This window comes from Excalfactoria chinensis, chromosome 1 (assembly GCF_039878825.1).
Source record: "Excalfactoria chinensis isolate bCotChi1 chromosome 1, bCotChi1.hap2, whole genome shotgun sequence".
Taxonomy (NCBI): Eukaryota; Metazoa; Chordata; class Aves; order Galliformes; family Phasianidae; genus Excalfactoria; species Excalfactoria chinensis.
In genome coordinates, this window is record NC_092825.1 from 103,485,991 (window position 1) to 103,503,587 (window position 17,597).

At 47.4% G+C, this 17,597-nt stretch overlaps 1 protein-coding gene across 2 annotated transcripts in view; it reads right to left on the reverse strand.

Annotated features, from left to right (window-relative positions):
* Positions 1-16,172, reverse strand: part of C2CD2 (C2 calcium dependent domain containing 2) — a 35,119-nt gene extending 18,947 nt beyond the window's left edge. For both annotated transcript variants that reach the window (XM_072357892.1, XM_072357975.1), the window contains exons 1-6: positions 15,784-16,172; positions 14,813-14,911; positions 5,846-5,965; positions 5,326-5,427; positions 1,007-1,129; positions 599-719 (exon numbers count right to left, since the gene is read on the reverse strand). In XM_072357892.1, the coding sequence (XP_072213993.1) occupies positions 599-719; positions 1,007-1,129; positions 5,326-5,427; positions 5,846-5,965; positions 14,813-14,911; positions 15,784-16,074 (856 nt within the window). In that variant the 5' untranslated portion in view covers positions 16,075-16,172. The remainder of the gene's footprint in view (positions 1-598; positions 720-1,006; positions 1,130-5,325; positions 5,428-5,845; positions 5,966-14,812; positions 14,912-15,783) is intronic.
* Positions 16,173-17,597: the final 1,425 nt, after the last annotated feature.

The following is a 17,597-nucleotide window of genomic DNA, read 5'->3' on the forward strand; positions in this document are numbered from 1 at the left end:
ACCAGGCTGTGAGCTGCTTTTCGCTTTATTCTCCATCTGCAAGAGGCAAACCTTCTCTTACCCACAGAGATACTCTACTGGGGTAAAGCAATAACAAAACCCCACAAGAAAAGCTTGCATAAGGGAGGAGAGTTACAGATAAATCAGAAAATTGCCCCAAATAAGGGAAAACAGCTGTTAAAATAGGGCAATACTGAACCGAAGCAATGTCAAACTGCTAAAGTCAATGAAGAGTCGGTTCTGAGCCCAATCCAACTTGTTATATCACTCAAAGTGATAACTTCCACAATAAAACAAACCCTAGAGAAGAAACAACCAACTTGAGGAATATGCTCGTTTCAATTTGTTTTCAAACACCACGGATTTGTTTACAGGAAGATCAAGATGTCTAAATAACGAAATAAAGCAAAACATTCACAGTTTTGTACAAGCATGACTAAGCTTGTTTCTGGGAGAACAGCAATTTTCTGCATCTTGTTCTGAGCCAAGCTTGCAATAACCAGAGCTTCCTAATGATTTCAGCTGAATGTAAAAAAAAGGTCAAAAAACCCCCCAACATCCTACTTGAAAACAAGCGGCACCCTCTGGGCTACATTACCTGCAGCACTGTGATCAGTGAGGTTTGCCGTGATGTTCTTTACCAGCAGTTTCAGTTCATGAGCCCTTGGAGGTTTAGGCGGACTGGTGCCCTGAGGGATAGTGCTTGTGTTCTGTACATTCTGTGAAAAGGAAAACAAGAGGGATGGAGCATACGCAGATGCTTAACTTCTGTCACATTAATATTAGGAAGCAGGTGTGATGTGGAGAAACATCCACAAGTAGCCACATGGGAGTTATAATCACAAAACCTTCGCTGCCAAAGGCTGTGTTGTTTTATAGTGAGTGTTTCAGTTGTATCTGATCACTGAGTAGTGTTAAACGTACTGCCTTCTGGGTCATAAACAGGTAACAAAAACACTGCAAAGAAGGAGACTTCTCAAAAGATCCAGGTAGAAATAGGACTTACCTGAACCTCCTTTATGTCTGTAGGCCTCGTACTCAACACTACAGATGGAGTAACTGAGCTAAAGAGGTTCTTCAAAACGTCTCTGAGCGTTTCAGATATTGCACAAGTCCCTTCTCCCTGTTCCTAAAAGGAAACCAACAAACCACACTGCTCAGAATTCAGGAGAGTACAAGTCAAGGCAAAAAAATAAATTAGCCTGGCATATCCAAGCTACAAAACCAACTGCCAATTACCTTTGTCAGAGAGAGACAGTTTATGCTGCCAGCAACAAAATGGACCAAGAGATCATGCAAATAATCACTTACACTTCTACACTAAGCACTAAAGAAAAGCGAGAAATGTACACTAACAAAGCAGCGTGTTGTTCTTCAGAGTTAGGAAGGCAGAGCCCATAGCTGCAAGACTAGGTGTTTCACTAACATTTTACGGTGCTGTTTTAAAGTTGCTGAACTGCTTTGCACTCTGCTGAGAGAGCAGATCAGGTCCCCAGATAAGCAGATAGGCACTGTTTGATTTAATGGGAGTTCTGCCAGCCTGCGACAGCTGAGAATGTGCTAATCCTCTGCTGCGCTGAAGAGTTATTATAGCATCTCTTGGAGGTCTTCAACCTTGCTGAGAAGTGCACGGAATGGACGGACAGTCCTGCCACTCCAAGGGACTGACTAATGTGTTTGCCTACTCAAAAACCCTGTGGCCATCTGCATTACAGACTGCCTGCTTGCATACTTCCTCTCTGGAACATCAGAAGCAAGATCTGTGACAAGTTCTGCGTGGCTTCACAGGAATAACTGTAAAGCATCTGAAGAGAACGAGCCATTCAGCCCATCCCCAGGCTCCTCATGTCATGCTGCTGGAAAGCTTTCCTCTGATCAGTTATCTACATGGGGATGAATCTACAAATGAAGATGTCAAGAAAGGGCAGTTTTGCACTACCTTGGCTGTGGAGGCAGCCCAGGAGAAATCTCCATGAGGTTTGTTTTCTAAGGAAAACCTGACTTGAATGACAGAGGACTCATCCATGCTTTCTAACCTGTTACCACATCCGACAGCCTTCAGTGTTACTGAGCAAGGCTTTAAAATGAAGGGAACTGATTTACAGACACTGAATATTTAGGCAAGTGCAATAAATACATAAAGCAGAAAAAAAAAGTACCCCTCCACATGCTGCTGTCAGATGAGAGCAGGCCTCCAGCAAGCAGTACCAACAAAGCAGACCCAGCTGCAGAAGACAAGGTTCGCTGCTGACAAGGGGACACAGCTTGCACCAGCGGGAAGATCAGGCAGGGAACCAAAGGCCTAATTCCTGCAGATTATCTTGATAATGCTTAGGCTATGCAGCATCAGCTTCCAGCATTCCAGTCAGCTTAAGCAGACCCAAAGGACTGCAGCAGCTCAGGTATCAAACTACAGCCCTGCGAACACAGCAGAGTGGACATCCTGCATCACCATCCTCTGCTGGAGCCATGCCCCTCAGCATGAAGAGCCCTGTACCAGATTCTGTCACTTACAACCTTCAGTCCTCTTTTAACGCACACGAAGTCATTAATGCACTCCTCCAGGGATGCTTGAAGCTGGCGCAGCAGGTCAAACCAATTAGGAGCAACACCCTTTTCCTAATTCCTCAAGTGTTACAGAAACAGCCCAAATGTTTCATGAGGATCCCAGGAATGCTGCATACAAAAATCCTCTTGCACCACCTCCTCACGCACCCACCCCTTGATGATATGCAGCTACTGATGAAAACCTGCAACAATATTGGCAACTTTGTTTTGTTCACACTGCAGTCCCCAATGCAACTGCTAAAGAAAGAGGCAGAGGCACATTCCTGCAGCTTCCAAATAATACATTTGCTTTTAAAAATACTGAAAATATACCTGTTTCAGTAACTTACGTTTTCTGAGATACTTAAATAAGCAGATAAATCATTGGTGGTTCTCACTGCTTTGAGGGAGACTTCTTCCCCCTGCCCTTACCTGCACACTGCTGGATGGAGAATGATGGCAACATGCAAAATTCCAGCCAACCCTCACTCTGTCGCCAACCAAAAGTGGTATTAGTCGTTCAGCAATAGCAGCAACAGCTGTCATTGGGCTTCTATTGATAGGTATTTTCTGATGTTTTTCATCAACAGAGAAATAGGTTATTATATCCCCTTGCTTGACTGACGACAGAACTATTGCATTGATAACCAACAGCAATTAAAGATCACAATCTGTACACAAAATATCTCTTCCCTAAGAGGAATAAAAGAACTACAAACCAGGACAGCTGATATTAAAAGTTTGAGAGCTGAAGGAATTACCATGGGGGAGGCTGCTTCTTGTTTTATCCATTAAACTGTCACCTCCCCACTTCCCTGAATGCTAATACAAACTTCAAAGTGAAAAAGAAGCCCTTAAGTAGTAAGAGCTTAACAGGCTCATTTTAAAATCACAGGCAAAGCACAGGAGGTTACAACTGCTTTGTCACTTGGCATCTCAAAAAACAGGCTTTGAAGGCCCGAGACAGTGCCAGACTCATTTGCAATGCCAGTAAATACTTAGTGCTTGTTCAGTACATGGACAGTCAGCACACCACTCCAACACGTGCAGGTCAGTTGCATGCACAGTAAAATTGTATTACATTTTAATTAAAGCACTAAAGCACACTTCAAAAGACTTTAGTTATGAGCTGTCTTTAGTTATGAGCTTAATATTTTTGTGTGCAAAAACTGTGGTAATAAATTTTTATGATTCTAGGTCACTCAGCTATGGGTCTTCAGTAGCAGCTTTACCATCACAGCCAGTACCGAGAGCTGAGCTTCTGGGGAAGCTCTCTGCAGAGAAGGACCTGCTGGACAAGCTGACCATGAGCCTGTGATAAACCCTTGTGACCAAGAAGAGCAATGATATCCCAGGGTGAATTAGAAAAAGCATTGCCAGCAGGCCAAGGGATGTGCTCCTTCCCCTCTACTCTGCCCTGGTGAAGCCTCACCTGGAATACTGGCTCCAATACTGGGCTTCCCAGCACAAGAGGAATGCAGACACACTGGAGAGAGTCCAGCAAAGGGCTACTAAAATGATGAAGGAACTGGTGAACTGGTGCATCTCTCCTATGAGGAAAGGCTAAGGGAGCTGGGCCCATTCAGCCCGGAGGAGAGAAGGCTCACGGGATCTGATCAACATGCTGTCAAAGAGGATGAGGCCAGAAGCTTCTCAGTGGTTCCCAGCAATAAGAGGGAAAAAATATTTACTGTGAAGGTGACAGAGCTCTGACACAGGCTGCCTAGAGAGGCTATGGAGTCTCCTCATTGGACATCTTCAGAAGCCCCCTGGAGGTGGCCCTGCACACCCTGCTCTAGGTGTCCCTGCTAGAGCCAGGTCTGGACCAAATGGACCTAGAAGGGCCCTTCCCACCTCAGCCATTCTGTGATGCTGTAAAACCCAGTCTTCAGCAAGACCTTCAGTCAGAAAACCACCTTCACATAAAGCATGTGTGCGCTCGCTGTTGTACAAAATGTGTGAGCACAACTACTTGTGTGTGCTTATTTTTTTAAACTGTGAATGGCAGAATACAGTCTCAAATCACAAAGAAACTCTTTCAGGAAATGTGCCAATAAAAACAACAGCACACCAACAATGAAGGAGAATTTATACACTAAGATAACATGCAATTGAGAAAACCTCAATGTATTTCTAGGTAACTTATTTCCTTAATGTGTGTTTTTTCAGAGCCGTATCTGAATGAGGGCTACTGGATTCCTAAACTCATTAAGTTAAGGCAGGGCAAATGACTTTAATGGGAACATAATTACTACTTTCTCATTATATTCGAAGTGCTCTTAAGGCTTTTAGTAACGGACATTGTTCATATTTCATTCAAATTTGGTCAAAAATATTTGCCAGGTCGCTAGTCTGTCAAATCCAGATTTCTCTTTAATGCTTCAGTAATCTTGAGAGATGCTCTTCGATTTCAGAGATGCAGGATTTTGATGGATGAGCCATGGCAAGTTTCACTGAGCCAGTTCAAGAAACCACTGCCAATAAATAACCGCCCCATTCCACTGCTAAATGCGGTCAGCAGAAATGAACAGGCATTTTTGCTTCAGCTGTTCCAGCATCATTCGTTATCTTAGCTCTAGCTACTATTACTGCCGATCTAATGCACTGCATTGGGTTTTGCACTGGAGAGACGCTTTCTGACTCCTTGAGCAGAGGGACAGGGTGACTGCTGGGGGAGCAGCAGCAAGGTTTAGCAGAACTTGTCTAAGTCCTCTCCCAGTCTGAATTGCACCCTTACATTAGAACTTTCACTGCGACAAATAAAACTTACTGACTGACCTCCTGCGCTGTTGGCTGGATTTCAAAGTTGGTTTCATCAGCATTAACAAGGAGCCACTCCACTTTGACATCATCTCCTTTGTCTTTCACATAGAGGTGAAGCTGCGGATAGGAAAGCAGTTATTGGAGTGTGTTCTGATATCCAATAAGGAAATTTTAAGTCAGTCTCCAAACTAAGGCTTGCCAAAGGAAAAATACCAGTTTCTGAGTTGGTACACATCCAAGTGACAGTGTAAGAAAACAAACTAAATACCAAGTAAGAGTGCATGCCAGTCAGAAACGGTACTGCTGTTCGACACATCGGGGCAGTCTATTAAAAGACCTGTTTATTTATCCACTGTCTTTCTAAAGCAGAAGACAGAGCTGTAACATTACTAAATGTTATACTAGAATTAACACAAGCTTGTACGCATTTCTGCCAACAGGAAGTGAAAACCTGACACCACCTTCCAGGCCTTTCAGCTGAGCTGTGGGGTGAGACGTAACAAAAGGAAAAAGAATAATACTTAAGAGGCTTTACCTGCAAGTGAAGCGGAGACAGTTTCACGCTGTACGATTGCCTTCCTGCAGCTGTGGGTGAAGAACTTGAGATGCTGACAATAAATGTAATGGAATCTCCCACAACATTACAAGAAACCACCTGAAGAAATGAAAGGGGAGGAAAAAAGGAAGAACAATTCAGTCTTCAGAAGAACGTTTGGTGAAGGCAAGAAAGGAACTAAGAAAAATAAAGGATATTAAGCTAATAGAATTATGCTGTATTCCACATATGGGTGATTTCCAGTCAGTTTCATTAACCCCCTGCACTTCCTTCTACATACTTGGTTCTAAAATCTGCAGTTCAGCTGTACACTTCTGGACACAGAAGTTAATACCTGGTATTAATTCTGGTGATCTACAAGAATTTTGTGTCGTTGGATATAATTAACTCTTCTCTCTCCTGTTACAAACCAAGCATCCTATCGCAGAACAGCTGGTTTTACCAAACACGTGGCTCGTAAAAATGAACTGTACAACATTTGTTTTAGAGGTATTCTACAAATGAGAAACTTTGACATAGGCTGCTGCTTTTGGAGAGGATGTTGACTGAGTAATTCCAGTGGGGTGGTGACAGACAGAAGACTTGAGAAGTTTATTCAAGTCTTTGACCAAACCCAGGAGAGCACTGAAGTTTGGTGGTGAAGCTAACAGCTTTGCTAGTTGGAAGTCACCTGCTTGTTGCTGCTCCCCCATGGTTAGTGCTCCCACAGCTCCACCACTGGAAAGGTGAGTTAAATGTTCCGTAGATGGACTCAGGCAAAGTTAACCATGCTAATGCAATGCACAGACAGATCATCTGCTGCAAGATCTGTTTGACAGAGACTCTGTGCAAATGCTAGTAAATTATATTTGTGTATTTGTTGCTTCACTTATGCACACTGGATTGGAAGCTGAAGGCTTCAACATGAGTCAGGTACCCTCTGAAAGATCCTTATCAGTCTCCTTAAATACAGTCCATCTCCTCAGACTCTACACACTGTAAGAAGCACCAGAGGGCTTCAGAGCACGTCTGTGAAGGCAGAAATTACAAAGGAGCAGGTGGATGGAGTGAACATGACAAATAACAAACCCAACCGTGCCTATGAGTAACAAGAGTTGCAGAAGGTGCATCTTTTGCAAGCCATAGTTGGGAGGTGGACAGGTCTGCCTTCCTCACCTCTTTCCCAAAAGCTAAATTCCCTCTAAGTTGATTTATGTTCCTTAATCCCACATAATCAACATAAGCAGCCACAGCTCGAACACAACAGAAGTTAGTTAATGACTAACTTAAGTTAAAAAGCTTGACTGCTCATTTTACTTGTAGTTGAGTCAAAATACAGAATACAAGTCATTCACAAGGAGAATGGATTGGCATGGCTTTTCCTCAAGTACAGCAAAAGTAGACAGTTTCCTTCATCTTTCTGAGCTCAGAATGAGGGGAAAAGGACAGGTTTGAGACAAAAAAAACAGCCACAGACACTCGCATATCCTAAGCACAGTGCTTTACCACCCGCATGCATCTGATCCATACATGCATGGGAAGCTCAGTGCATTGGGAACAAGTTGGACTTGCTGCACATGTGCTGCAGAGCCACACGTCTGGAATTTCGGGAGGCCTAAGAAGCAGGATTGGCAGGTAAACAGGCAATTACTGCTTTAAAAACAAACAAACACCACAAGCCTGGCAGGACGGTTGGCAGGTGTGTTCACGCACTACTCTTTTCTCAGGATGTGTTTATTTTCAAGTAAAAGATGGAAACAGAGAGTCTGCAACTGCTACTTCCCTTCTAAAGTGACATTCCTTTAGAAATGCAGCTGATGCTTTTGACAGACCTCAGCAGAAATATATAGGCCATTCGTGTGTCCCTCCCCAAACAGTAACACGAAGAAAAACATTGAAGCTTCCTGGGCTGGACTTCCATTCCGCCACAGCCCTATCCAACCTGCTTCCTCAGATTCTTTGTCCAGGAGCAGGTGAAGAGCAGTCATCAAGAAACCCCAGCTCATTCATATCCTGTGAAGCTCTAATTAGAGACAAAATGCATCTGCTAGCAGGGGAGGAGAGGGTCAGGTGAAGCACCCTTTTCTGGTTGAGAAAGGGCAAATATTCATGAGAAAACAGAGGCACCTGACTGGTAAGCTGCCCTTAGACTTCATTTATCTTCTTAGTCTCTCTTTCCCAATACTCATGCAAGAGACACCTCATCGTCAGCCTTCCATTTACAGTGGAGGTTAGAACAACTGTAGTTTCTGTGACAAATTTCTCATCCAAAATGAAGCTCTTGTGCCACCACACAGAAGCTGTGGCTGGCTAACCAGACTCCCAGAGAGTTTAGAGGTCACCCTGCTATCTTGTATCCAGACAAACTACAAGCTTCTACGTGAGCAAAAATAGAGCGAAGTGAAGCAGCAGCAGCACAACACCAGGGCTCTTCCAGCAGCAGGAACGAGGTGCCTTCTCCCTACAGCATCTCCCTATTCACAGGCACCCTGTCACCAGCAAGGGGTCTCTCTGTGCACTTTTGGGATCTTACACCTTGCAGAGGTTCTCAGGTCCTTCTCTAAAATTGTTTGTACAGTTATTCTAAAAATAAAAAAAAAAAGAAACTCTGTTCCAGGTAAACTTCAGAAAAGAACACTACAGGAAAAGTATTAGAATCATAGAATCATAGAATTACCCAGGTTGGAAAAGACCTTGAAGATCATCAAGTCCAACCGCAGCCTAACCAGTACCCCATCTCTAAAAAAACCTCTGCTAAATCATATCCCTGAGTACCACATCCAAACGGCTCTTAAACACATCCAGGGATGGCGATTCAACCACCTCCTTGGGGAGCCCATTCCAGTACCTAACCATCCTTTCTGTAAAGAAGTTCTTCCTAATATCCAACCTGAACTTGCCCTGGCGCAACTTGAGGCCATTTCCCCTCGTCCTGTCACTTGTCACTAGTGAGAAGAGACCTGCCCCACTCTCACTGTAAGAACCTTTCAGGTACTGGAGGAGAGCGATAAGGTCTCCCCTCAGCCTCCTCTTCCTCAGACTAAACAGCCCCAGCTTCCTTAGCCTCTCCTCGTAGGGTTGAAGTAGAGTTGAAGGTTGAAGTTGTAGGGTTAGGGTTGAAGAAAGAGATATTTTCCTAAGAAACTGAAGTGTCTGGACACGCATCCTCTCAGCTGTTGAAAACCTGTCCCCTTGCTCTGCCCTCCTTCTCTGTATCTTGATTTCACAGTTCTTCTGGACAGAACTGAAAGATTTCATTTTCTCTTCTCCCTGAAGTGACAACAAAGCTATATCAGGTTGCTCGGAGTCCCCTCCAGCCCCACTTTGAGTGTCTGCAGGGATGGGGCATCCACCACCTCTCTGGGCAACCTATGCCAGTGCCTCACCACCCTTACTGTAAAACAACTTTTCCTTATGTGCAGCCTTTCTCTTATTCCTGCCTATCAGTCTTTCTTCTCCATTTCTCTGTGCAGGACAGCGGAGACCCTTCTGTGGTAAAGGGAATGGTAAACGGCTGTGACTTCACAGGGAAGTTCTTAGAGCCCAAAAGAGGAAGTCTTCTACCTTCCTCAAGCCGGACTATATCACATGGGTACGTAAAACTCCCAGCATTATCAGCTCAATTGCTTTTTGAACAGAAATCAGCTTTACTGCACTTTGTTTCCAGAAGGAGAAAGTTACCTGAGGTTGCAAAATATATATAGGTAACATGGAAGCAATAAAAAATTAATACATGAAAAAAAATTAATACCACAAAGCAGCCTTAGTCTCAGCTGCAGGGATCAGGATGCTGTAAGATTTGGGAGCTTCACAATCTCCATTTTTTTTGCTCTGAAGTATTACTGTGAGAAAGAATAAGTTCTTTTCTGGCACAGGAAGCTTCTCTTGTCAATGTCCACCTGGATAAGTTTGTATGCTTAATGTATAACCACTCCGTAAGAAAACTTCCCAGTCAGAAACCTCTGTCTTTTCACAATCATTACACTCAGCTATTCAAAAGAAGAATTACACCACCTGCTTCAGCAACCTGAGCCTACGGATTGGCTTCCTAAGGGGCTTTCTGTAGCTCCTATACAGCTCTCTCTTGACCCAAGTAGTTCACTACATGACACAGACAATATGGAGAAGGGAAGAGAAAAGGCAATGTCTAACCAAGACACTGCTTGAAGAAGATTTTTAGAAGCCAGCATGAAAGCAAGTGTGCCTGCAGATATAATGAGACAAATTCAGGGCAGTACTTTAAAATGATGATAAGCACTGGGGTGAAGGCAGGGTGATGGAATAGGTGCACAGAAGAAGGAGCTGCCTGTGTAAGCAGCAGAAGAAAAACAAAAACAGGATATATCAAGTGAGTCCAGCCATTCTTTTGCAACTGACAGACATGCAAATTCAATGAAGCAAAGGAAGGATTAAAAAAAACCAAACAATTATCAGGGAATACAATCAGACAGGAGAGGGAGAATTCCCAGTAAGTCTACCAAGCCAAGTGAGTATCAGATGGTGGGAGGACAAGCTGCGATATCTATATTTAAGAAGGGGGAAAACAAGTAGCAGAGCAGGACTTGGTACTTTGGCCTCACTAACACACGCGTCTTTGCAAAGAGCTTATTCAGCACAGATGAAAACACAGAGACAAACAAAGACAGTAAAACGCAAGAGGTCTGCCAGTCTACATGTAGTGCCGCTGGGGGCACTGGGTTACCACTGACACCTGAACCGGGCTGGTGGACGAGGCTCAAGCCTGAAGAAGGACCATGCAGATGTGCAGCAGGCTGTCTGACAGGGCTCAAACCAGTAATTCTCACCACCAAAGCAAACAAATTCCAGCACGGATGCCTCCCTTTGACAAGTTACTCAGTTTCAAAGTAGGTTAGATCCACTGCGTTGTCTTGTTTATATTAACTGGGACACCTATTTACAAAATTCAACAGGTCTGAAAGAAAGTGAAGAAAGAAAGCTGAAAACCTTGAGGACTAGAAAAGAGATGCAACTCAAAATACAAAGCATACGTGCAAGAATCAAGAAAAACTCCCCTCTATAGGAGCAGTATATCTCTAAGAAAAAGCCATGACCTGCAAGAGCATGAAGTCAACAACAATGTGAAGCAGCCAAGGGAGAGGCAGGTCAGAATCACTGTATGGGTTGGAAGGGACCTCGGGAGATCACCTAGACCGGCACCTTGCTAAAGCAGGTTCCCTGCAGCAGGTTGCATAGGAAAGCATCCTTAAAGGCATTGGGAGAGCACTGTCAAGAAAGCACAGCGAGGCAGACATCTCAACACACTGCGAGACTCCAATGTAGGCTTTAGCCGTCACATTCAAGAGTGAATCCAACTGGAGCAGCTGCAGAAAGGGATACAGAGGAGGGACAGGCAAGCCAGCACTGAGAAAGGAGACCTGAGAAACAACTTCTTTAGCTCAGCCAAACAAAGGCTGGAAGGAAACGTAACTCCCTTGTGATATACCCACGGACAGCAAGTGCTGGGGGAAAAAGGATCGTGCCAGTACAGGAAGAAAAAAAGGATAAATAAATGAAAAAGCTGCGTGGGCCACGATTCCATTTAGGATTGTGAAAAAACAAAACTAAATAAAACAAACAACACAATCATTAAAGCAGCAAATCCCTGGGACAGCTTCCCAAGCAAAAGAAGGGGTTAAGGGACAATACAGTCTGCACGTGATGGTCAGGGCAGTGCAGCCCACCAGAAACAATCGGAGATAAACACACGTACATAACTGGGGATGAATCCCAGTTAATGCTGCAGCATTCATGATGAGAATGCAGACCTTCCTGGAGAGGAAAGCAGCGCCACTGCACCACAAGGCCCTCGTGGGCTTTGAAACGAGGGGAGATGGGAGGCTCCGCACCACAGCGTGATGCTGGATGAGGAAAGACACACAGCTGAACAAGTGCCTTTTTGGGCACACTGCACGGCCTGTCGGAAAATGAGACCGCACATAAGGCCACAAAGCAGCCCTCCTTCTGCTCCGCCATTTGCCCCCATGGAATACACAACAGAAAAACTGACACAAAGCTTTACTATCTGCTCTTGCCTGTTGTGCTGCAGGACAACCACTCCTTGTGCAGCAGCTTTTCACTACTGCTTATCAAAGGAAAAGCAAACTGTGGGCACTCGGAGGGCTTCTTCCCCTCTTTGTTTCAGCACGAATCAGGATGAAGGGGGAGACTTTTGCAGTTTAACAGTCGGGAAACAGACAAGTTTTCTCTGTCCAAACCCATTCGTGCCAAGCTCCCAACAAGAGAATCATCTCCTCTGTTGCCTTTTATCGCTGCTGGGAAGTTCAAAGCTTCTGGAAATAGATTCTGGTAACGGAAAGGTTGGCAGAAATAGCTGAGAATATTGCAAATGTTTACTTGATTGAAACAGAACAGCCAGCCCCACACAATGAAAACAGCCTGCTCCATTCTACATATTTAGGCTCTGGCCCAAAACTGGAGTGAAGATTACAACCAAGCATAGGCTCTGCCCAGGGACAGTGTGGTGCTACCTCCCTGACAGAGCAGCTCTGTCCAAAGGCAGTGCCACCTGCCAAGCTCAGACCCAGCAGCTCCCCTACTATGTCTGCATTGGCGTGCTGTGGAACGCATGCCAGTTTTACAGCCTCCAGCTCCTTCAGCACAAACACAGCTGTACACACCTAAGGGACACGTGTCAGCGCGTGTCCTGGTCACAAACAAGTCTGACAGCAGCAATGCAGAATTACAGCAGGCTGGCAATCTCCTGTCAGTTCGGTGTGGATGTGTGCCAGGCATGAGGCTGCTCCCAGCACCACGCAGTGTGCTCAGGAGCACAAGACTGTGCTCCACAAAGGACAAGTACTACAGGGCTCCATCAACAAACACCCACCCGCACTAAAGCATTACACCCCTTACAATCTTTAATGTTGGAAAAGACAACTAAGATCATCTAGTCCAATCACCGACCTATCACCACCACAACCATTAACCATGTCCTTCCCACATTCGCTGCTATTTTCATCCCTCACTCTCAATCCTCTGCTTCCTTTGATGACCAAAACTTCTTTGAAGCAAAGTGCAATAAATCTACCTTGGCTGCTGAGCAAGGTGCCTATACACTTGCCATCCTGATTGCAAGTGAAGAAGCAAGACGAACCAGTTACAGGACAACAGCCCCATGTCAGACAATGGCCCAGGCATGTGCTGAGCTCTAAGGGATGCTGCAACATTGGTAAGCAATCAGCATGTGATCACCAACCACATCAATAACGAGCCAACAACATAGGACCACAGAATGGTTTGGGTTGGAAGGGACCTTAAAGATGATCCAGCTCCAACCCCCCTGCCATGGGTAGGGTTAGCATGCATGAGCAGACTGCATCCAGACAAGCTGCTACCAGAGATTTCAGTTTCATTTTGCTTTTTTGGAGGTACTTGAAGAGATTAAGAGTTTGAAGTACAAGAAAAAACGAAAAACATGAAACTTGAGCTTTGGATGCTCAATATTACCCAAGGAGTATGTACATGAAACAGTGAGCCTATGAGAGAACTCCTGGGGTGTCCAGAGGTGGGTACGCATCAGAGTGCCACTCTGAGGTTATTACATACTGAAATAGAAATACATTATTCAGCTGTACCTTAACAGAAGGAATAGGAATCATTCAGAGAATTTTTTTCCAGCAGCTGTACACAAGATTATGGAAACGGGTTTTGGGGGAATACAGAACTACCCAATTACGTAAGCAAAAGTCTCTTAATCCAATACGTTTTTAAATGTGCTTATATTGCCTTAAGCTGCTGCGAAACCACATCAGATCGCTGGCTGCAATACTAACAGCTTGATTAACATATTGAAATAGCTCAACCCAAGGTCAGACAAAGCAGAAGGGAGTGTGCCAGGCCACAAAGCCCCTGGCAGAGGAGAGCAAGAGCCCAGCCACACCACAGCTGGTGCTGCCCAGCTCCTGCTGCCCATGCTACCACAGCTTTGCCACAGCAGCAGCAGGCCCCACAGGCAGGAGAGAGCCACTGGAGCAGGGAGCATTAGTATGAAAGGGAAACATTGGGGAAAAAAAAAATAGCAAAACAAAAGGAAAGAAAAAACAGAACTGTGGCTGGAGAACAAGTGCACAAAGAGCTTTACATGTTGGCAATCCCCAGCTGCCACCAATTAGGGCGTGACTGTAAGTTGGTTATCAGACAAGTACGCATAATTTTCAAAGGAATCATAGCAGAGCTGCTTAACATCTAAATGAGACGAGCAAACTGAAGTAAAGAAGCAGAACTAGAAAAAAAGTAATGGGTTCAATTGATTCAGGACTGTTAGCTGAGCTAACAGTCACTGGCTAATAGTTACTGAAACCAAGGTGGAAATACAGGAGCTATCTGTGCCAACAAGTACACATACGCTCCTCTTAGTGCATTTGTACATTGATATAAGAGCTACATTCCACCTTATTCTAACACTGCCCACACTCAGCAAAGGAAAAGCAACTTCCCAATACGTGTTGTGGGGCTGGGAGAGGAAGGCCCAGACAAGCTCTTAAGAATCACCTGGAGTACTCAGCACTTGCCCCACTGACCCTGGCTGGCTGAGAGCCAGGAAGCAGGCCTGCCTCAGCCACAGCACAGCAGGAGGCAGGCAGGTCTTTCAGCCCCAGGGCATTTCCTCCTGCATGAATCGCTGACCACCTTCCACAACAGGACAGGGAACCGCAATGGCAGTAGGAGGGTAATGGCAGTAGGAGGGCATGGAGGTGTTTCTATCAGCTCAGTGCAGCCCTGGCTGTTGTTCATTTGGCAGACGCCCCGCAGCGCTTCGCTCACGGCTTGCTCAAGAAGTGAACCAATGCAAAGAGGTCCCTTGGAGGCAGTATGAAACCAACCTTTGCTAACTTTAGGTACTGCAGAATAAAACTCCCTCTGGCACTCAAACAAAAAGTGGCATTTTCTACCAAGAGTACTCTGAAGCACAATTAGGATGTTTACCTTCTCCTGAACAGACTTCACCACGCTAACAACTTGTTTGACTGTGAGCTCGAGTGGTTCTGCTGGGTCATCTTCCTCAAACATCAGCAGCTGTGAGTCCTAGAAAAGAAAAGAGGAGCACTGTCAGGTGGTGAACCTACCCCTTGGAGACATGGGATGAAAATACAAGGAAAAGCCTAAAAATCTGCACTTAGGGCTCACATCTAGGCCCAACTTTACCTCAGCCTCCCTAGAACACATGTATGACTCTGAAGGGTCATTGGACACACTCCAATAGATCCACATCTCTCCTGTACTGAGGACTCCCCATCTGGACTCAGTGCTCATTGGCCTCACCAGCACAGAGCAAAGAGGCAGCATCACCTCCCTCGCCCTGTTGGCCACCCTTCTTGAACGCAGCCCATGACACAGCTGGCCTTCAGGGCTGTGCGGGCACAAAGCGCGCTAGCCACACAACTGTGTTAGGCCATGCCAAACCTACCAAATCCCCAACACTCAGCTCGACGAAGTGGGGAGCGGAGCCCCTCCTTGGCCGTCGCTGTGAGGGGACCCGGGCAGCGCTGACAGCCGCTCGGGGCGTACAGCAGTTCGGGCGGTGAGGTGAAGCCGACCGGTGACCGCACAGCGGGCGCTGCCGCTCGGACTGCGGGCCGGGACCTGACGCCTCCTCGTGAGGAGCGCGGTGCCACGCTGCGATCTCACGGCGAGGAGCGGCTGCGGCGGGGCGTGCGCCGAGCCGGCGCTCAGACTGGGACACGGGCCGTCCGCCTGTAGCCCTGCGCTGCTCTTCTTATCTCTCACACACACGCTTCCCGGCTCTTCCTCCTGCCCCAGCCTTCCCTCCGGGGCCACCGGCTCTATCAGACCGGCGCTCCCCCCACACGGCCGCCCCGAGGGGCAGCAGCAGCCGCACGCCGCCCACGGCCCGCTCCCACGCCCCCCTCCCGCCTCACCTGCGGCCCCGCACTCACCGCCCGCGCCGCCGCCTCGTCGCGCAGCGCCGCCACCCAGGCCCGCCGCCACTGCCGCCGCCAGCTGCCCAGCGACAGCGCCCAGGCCAGCGCCGAGCCGCCCTCCTCCAGCAGCTCGTCCCGCGGCGCCGCCGGGGGCTGCTGGGGGGGTCGCCGCTTTCCCCTCCGCCGCCGCAGGGCCAGCAGCGCGTACTGCACCAGGTAAACGGCCAGCGTGGCCAACGCGGCCACGAAGAGGGCGACCAGCGCGTACCAGCGCAGCTCGGCAAGCCCGCCCGCCGGCCACGCCATGGCTGACCATAATGGGAGCCCCCCTCCCCGGCAGCCGCAGCCCGCGCAGGGCCCAGCCGGCAGCCGCGTCCGGCGGGCAGCACGGGGACGCGCCCCAGCGCCGCGCCGCCCCCGCCGCGCTCAGCCCCCGCCCACGCCGCCGCCGGGCGGACGGGGAGGTCGGGGCCCGGCCCGTGGCTGGCCTCGCGTCGCCGGGAGCGGCTTCACCTGCTCGATGCCTGAGTGCCCGTGTCGGGGTGCGGAAATGGAGCGGGCGGGCTGACCTGACGGCAAGTGCTTGTTTGCTTGGCGCTTTCGGGCAGGTTCACAACTGGAAGCAAAGGCTGGAGGAAAACGGGAGTACAGTACAGAGGCGCCGCATGGTTGAGGCTGGAAGGGCCCTCTGGGTCCGTTTGGGCCAACCCCGGCTCCAGCAGGGACACCCGGAGCAGGGTGCCCAGCCCCGCGTCCCGCTGGGGTGTGAAGGTCTCCGAGGAGGAAAGCCCACAAGCTCTGGGCAGCCTGTGCCAGGGCTCCGTCACCCACACAGCACAGCAGTGCTGCCTGATGCTCAGGGGGAGCCCTTGTGTTATCCAGTTCTGAAAAGACCCTGGCTCCATCTTCTCACGTGAGAGATTCTCCAGACCCTATCTTGCTACTAGAAATATTTTACATATTTTTTTTTCTTTGAAACTATAGCAAGGCTATGAGTTAGCTAATATTTAATTACTTTCCTTTGCCATGTACCGCTGAACTTGGAATAGCCCTCTCTGAGCATCCAGAATCGTACTCATCAAAGTATAGCTTTGGGGATGTGATTAGTGAAGTAATTAGTCGTGCTTTGAAGCTGAGAACTGTGTTTCTGACTTGCTTCTAGGCTGTCTATTAATCAATCCTTGTATTTCCCAAATCCCAGCTTTCCTTTTAATTAGCGGGTACACATCTTTCTTAGTGATTTTGTCAAAACAAGCTTGAAATAATGTGAAGTGAGTAAGAATGATACTGAGTTGATCATAGAATCACAGAATATTCTGAGCTGGAAGGATCCCACAAGGGTGACTGAATCCAGCTCCTGGTTCCATGCAGCACCGTCCAAAACTCAAACCCTATGTCTGAGAATGGTGTCCAGATGCTCCTTGAACTCCAGCACTGGGGGCCGTGCCCACAGCCCTGTGCAGCCCATTCCATGCCCACCGCCCTCTGGTGCAAACCCTTTCCCTGATCTTACAAGGATTCTGGAACAAGAGAGTTACAGATGCATCATTCATCACAGTTCCATCCCGTGTCCAGTTTTGGTCCTTTGAGGTATGAATTCACTTACTTTGTTAGAAACGCAAGAAGAAAACCGCCTAAGGAGAATAGGTTTCATAGTAAAGTCCAGTTTATGTTGCAGGTGGATGGAACAGCAGTAAGGACCTGGAACAGGGAAGGGTGGGAATGGCACGTGCCAGGGTCCTGCCCTGCCTTAGACTGGGACACAGCAGAGTGTGAGCTCAGATGGAGGATGGGCTCAGATGGGAGGTGACCCTGAGTCCTGTGGCGCC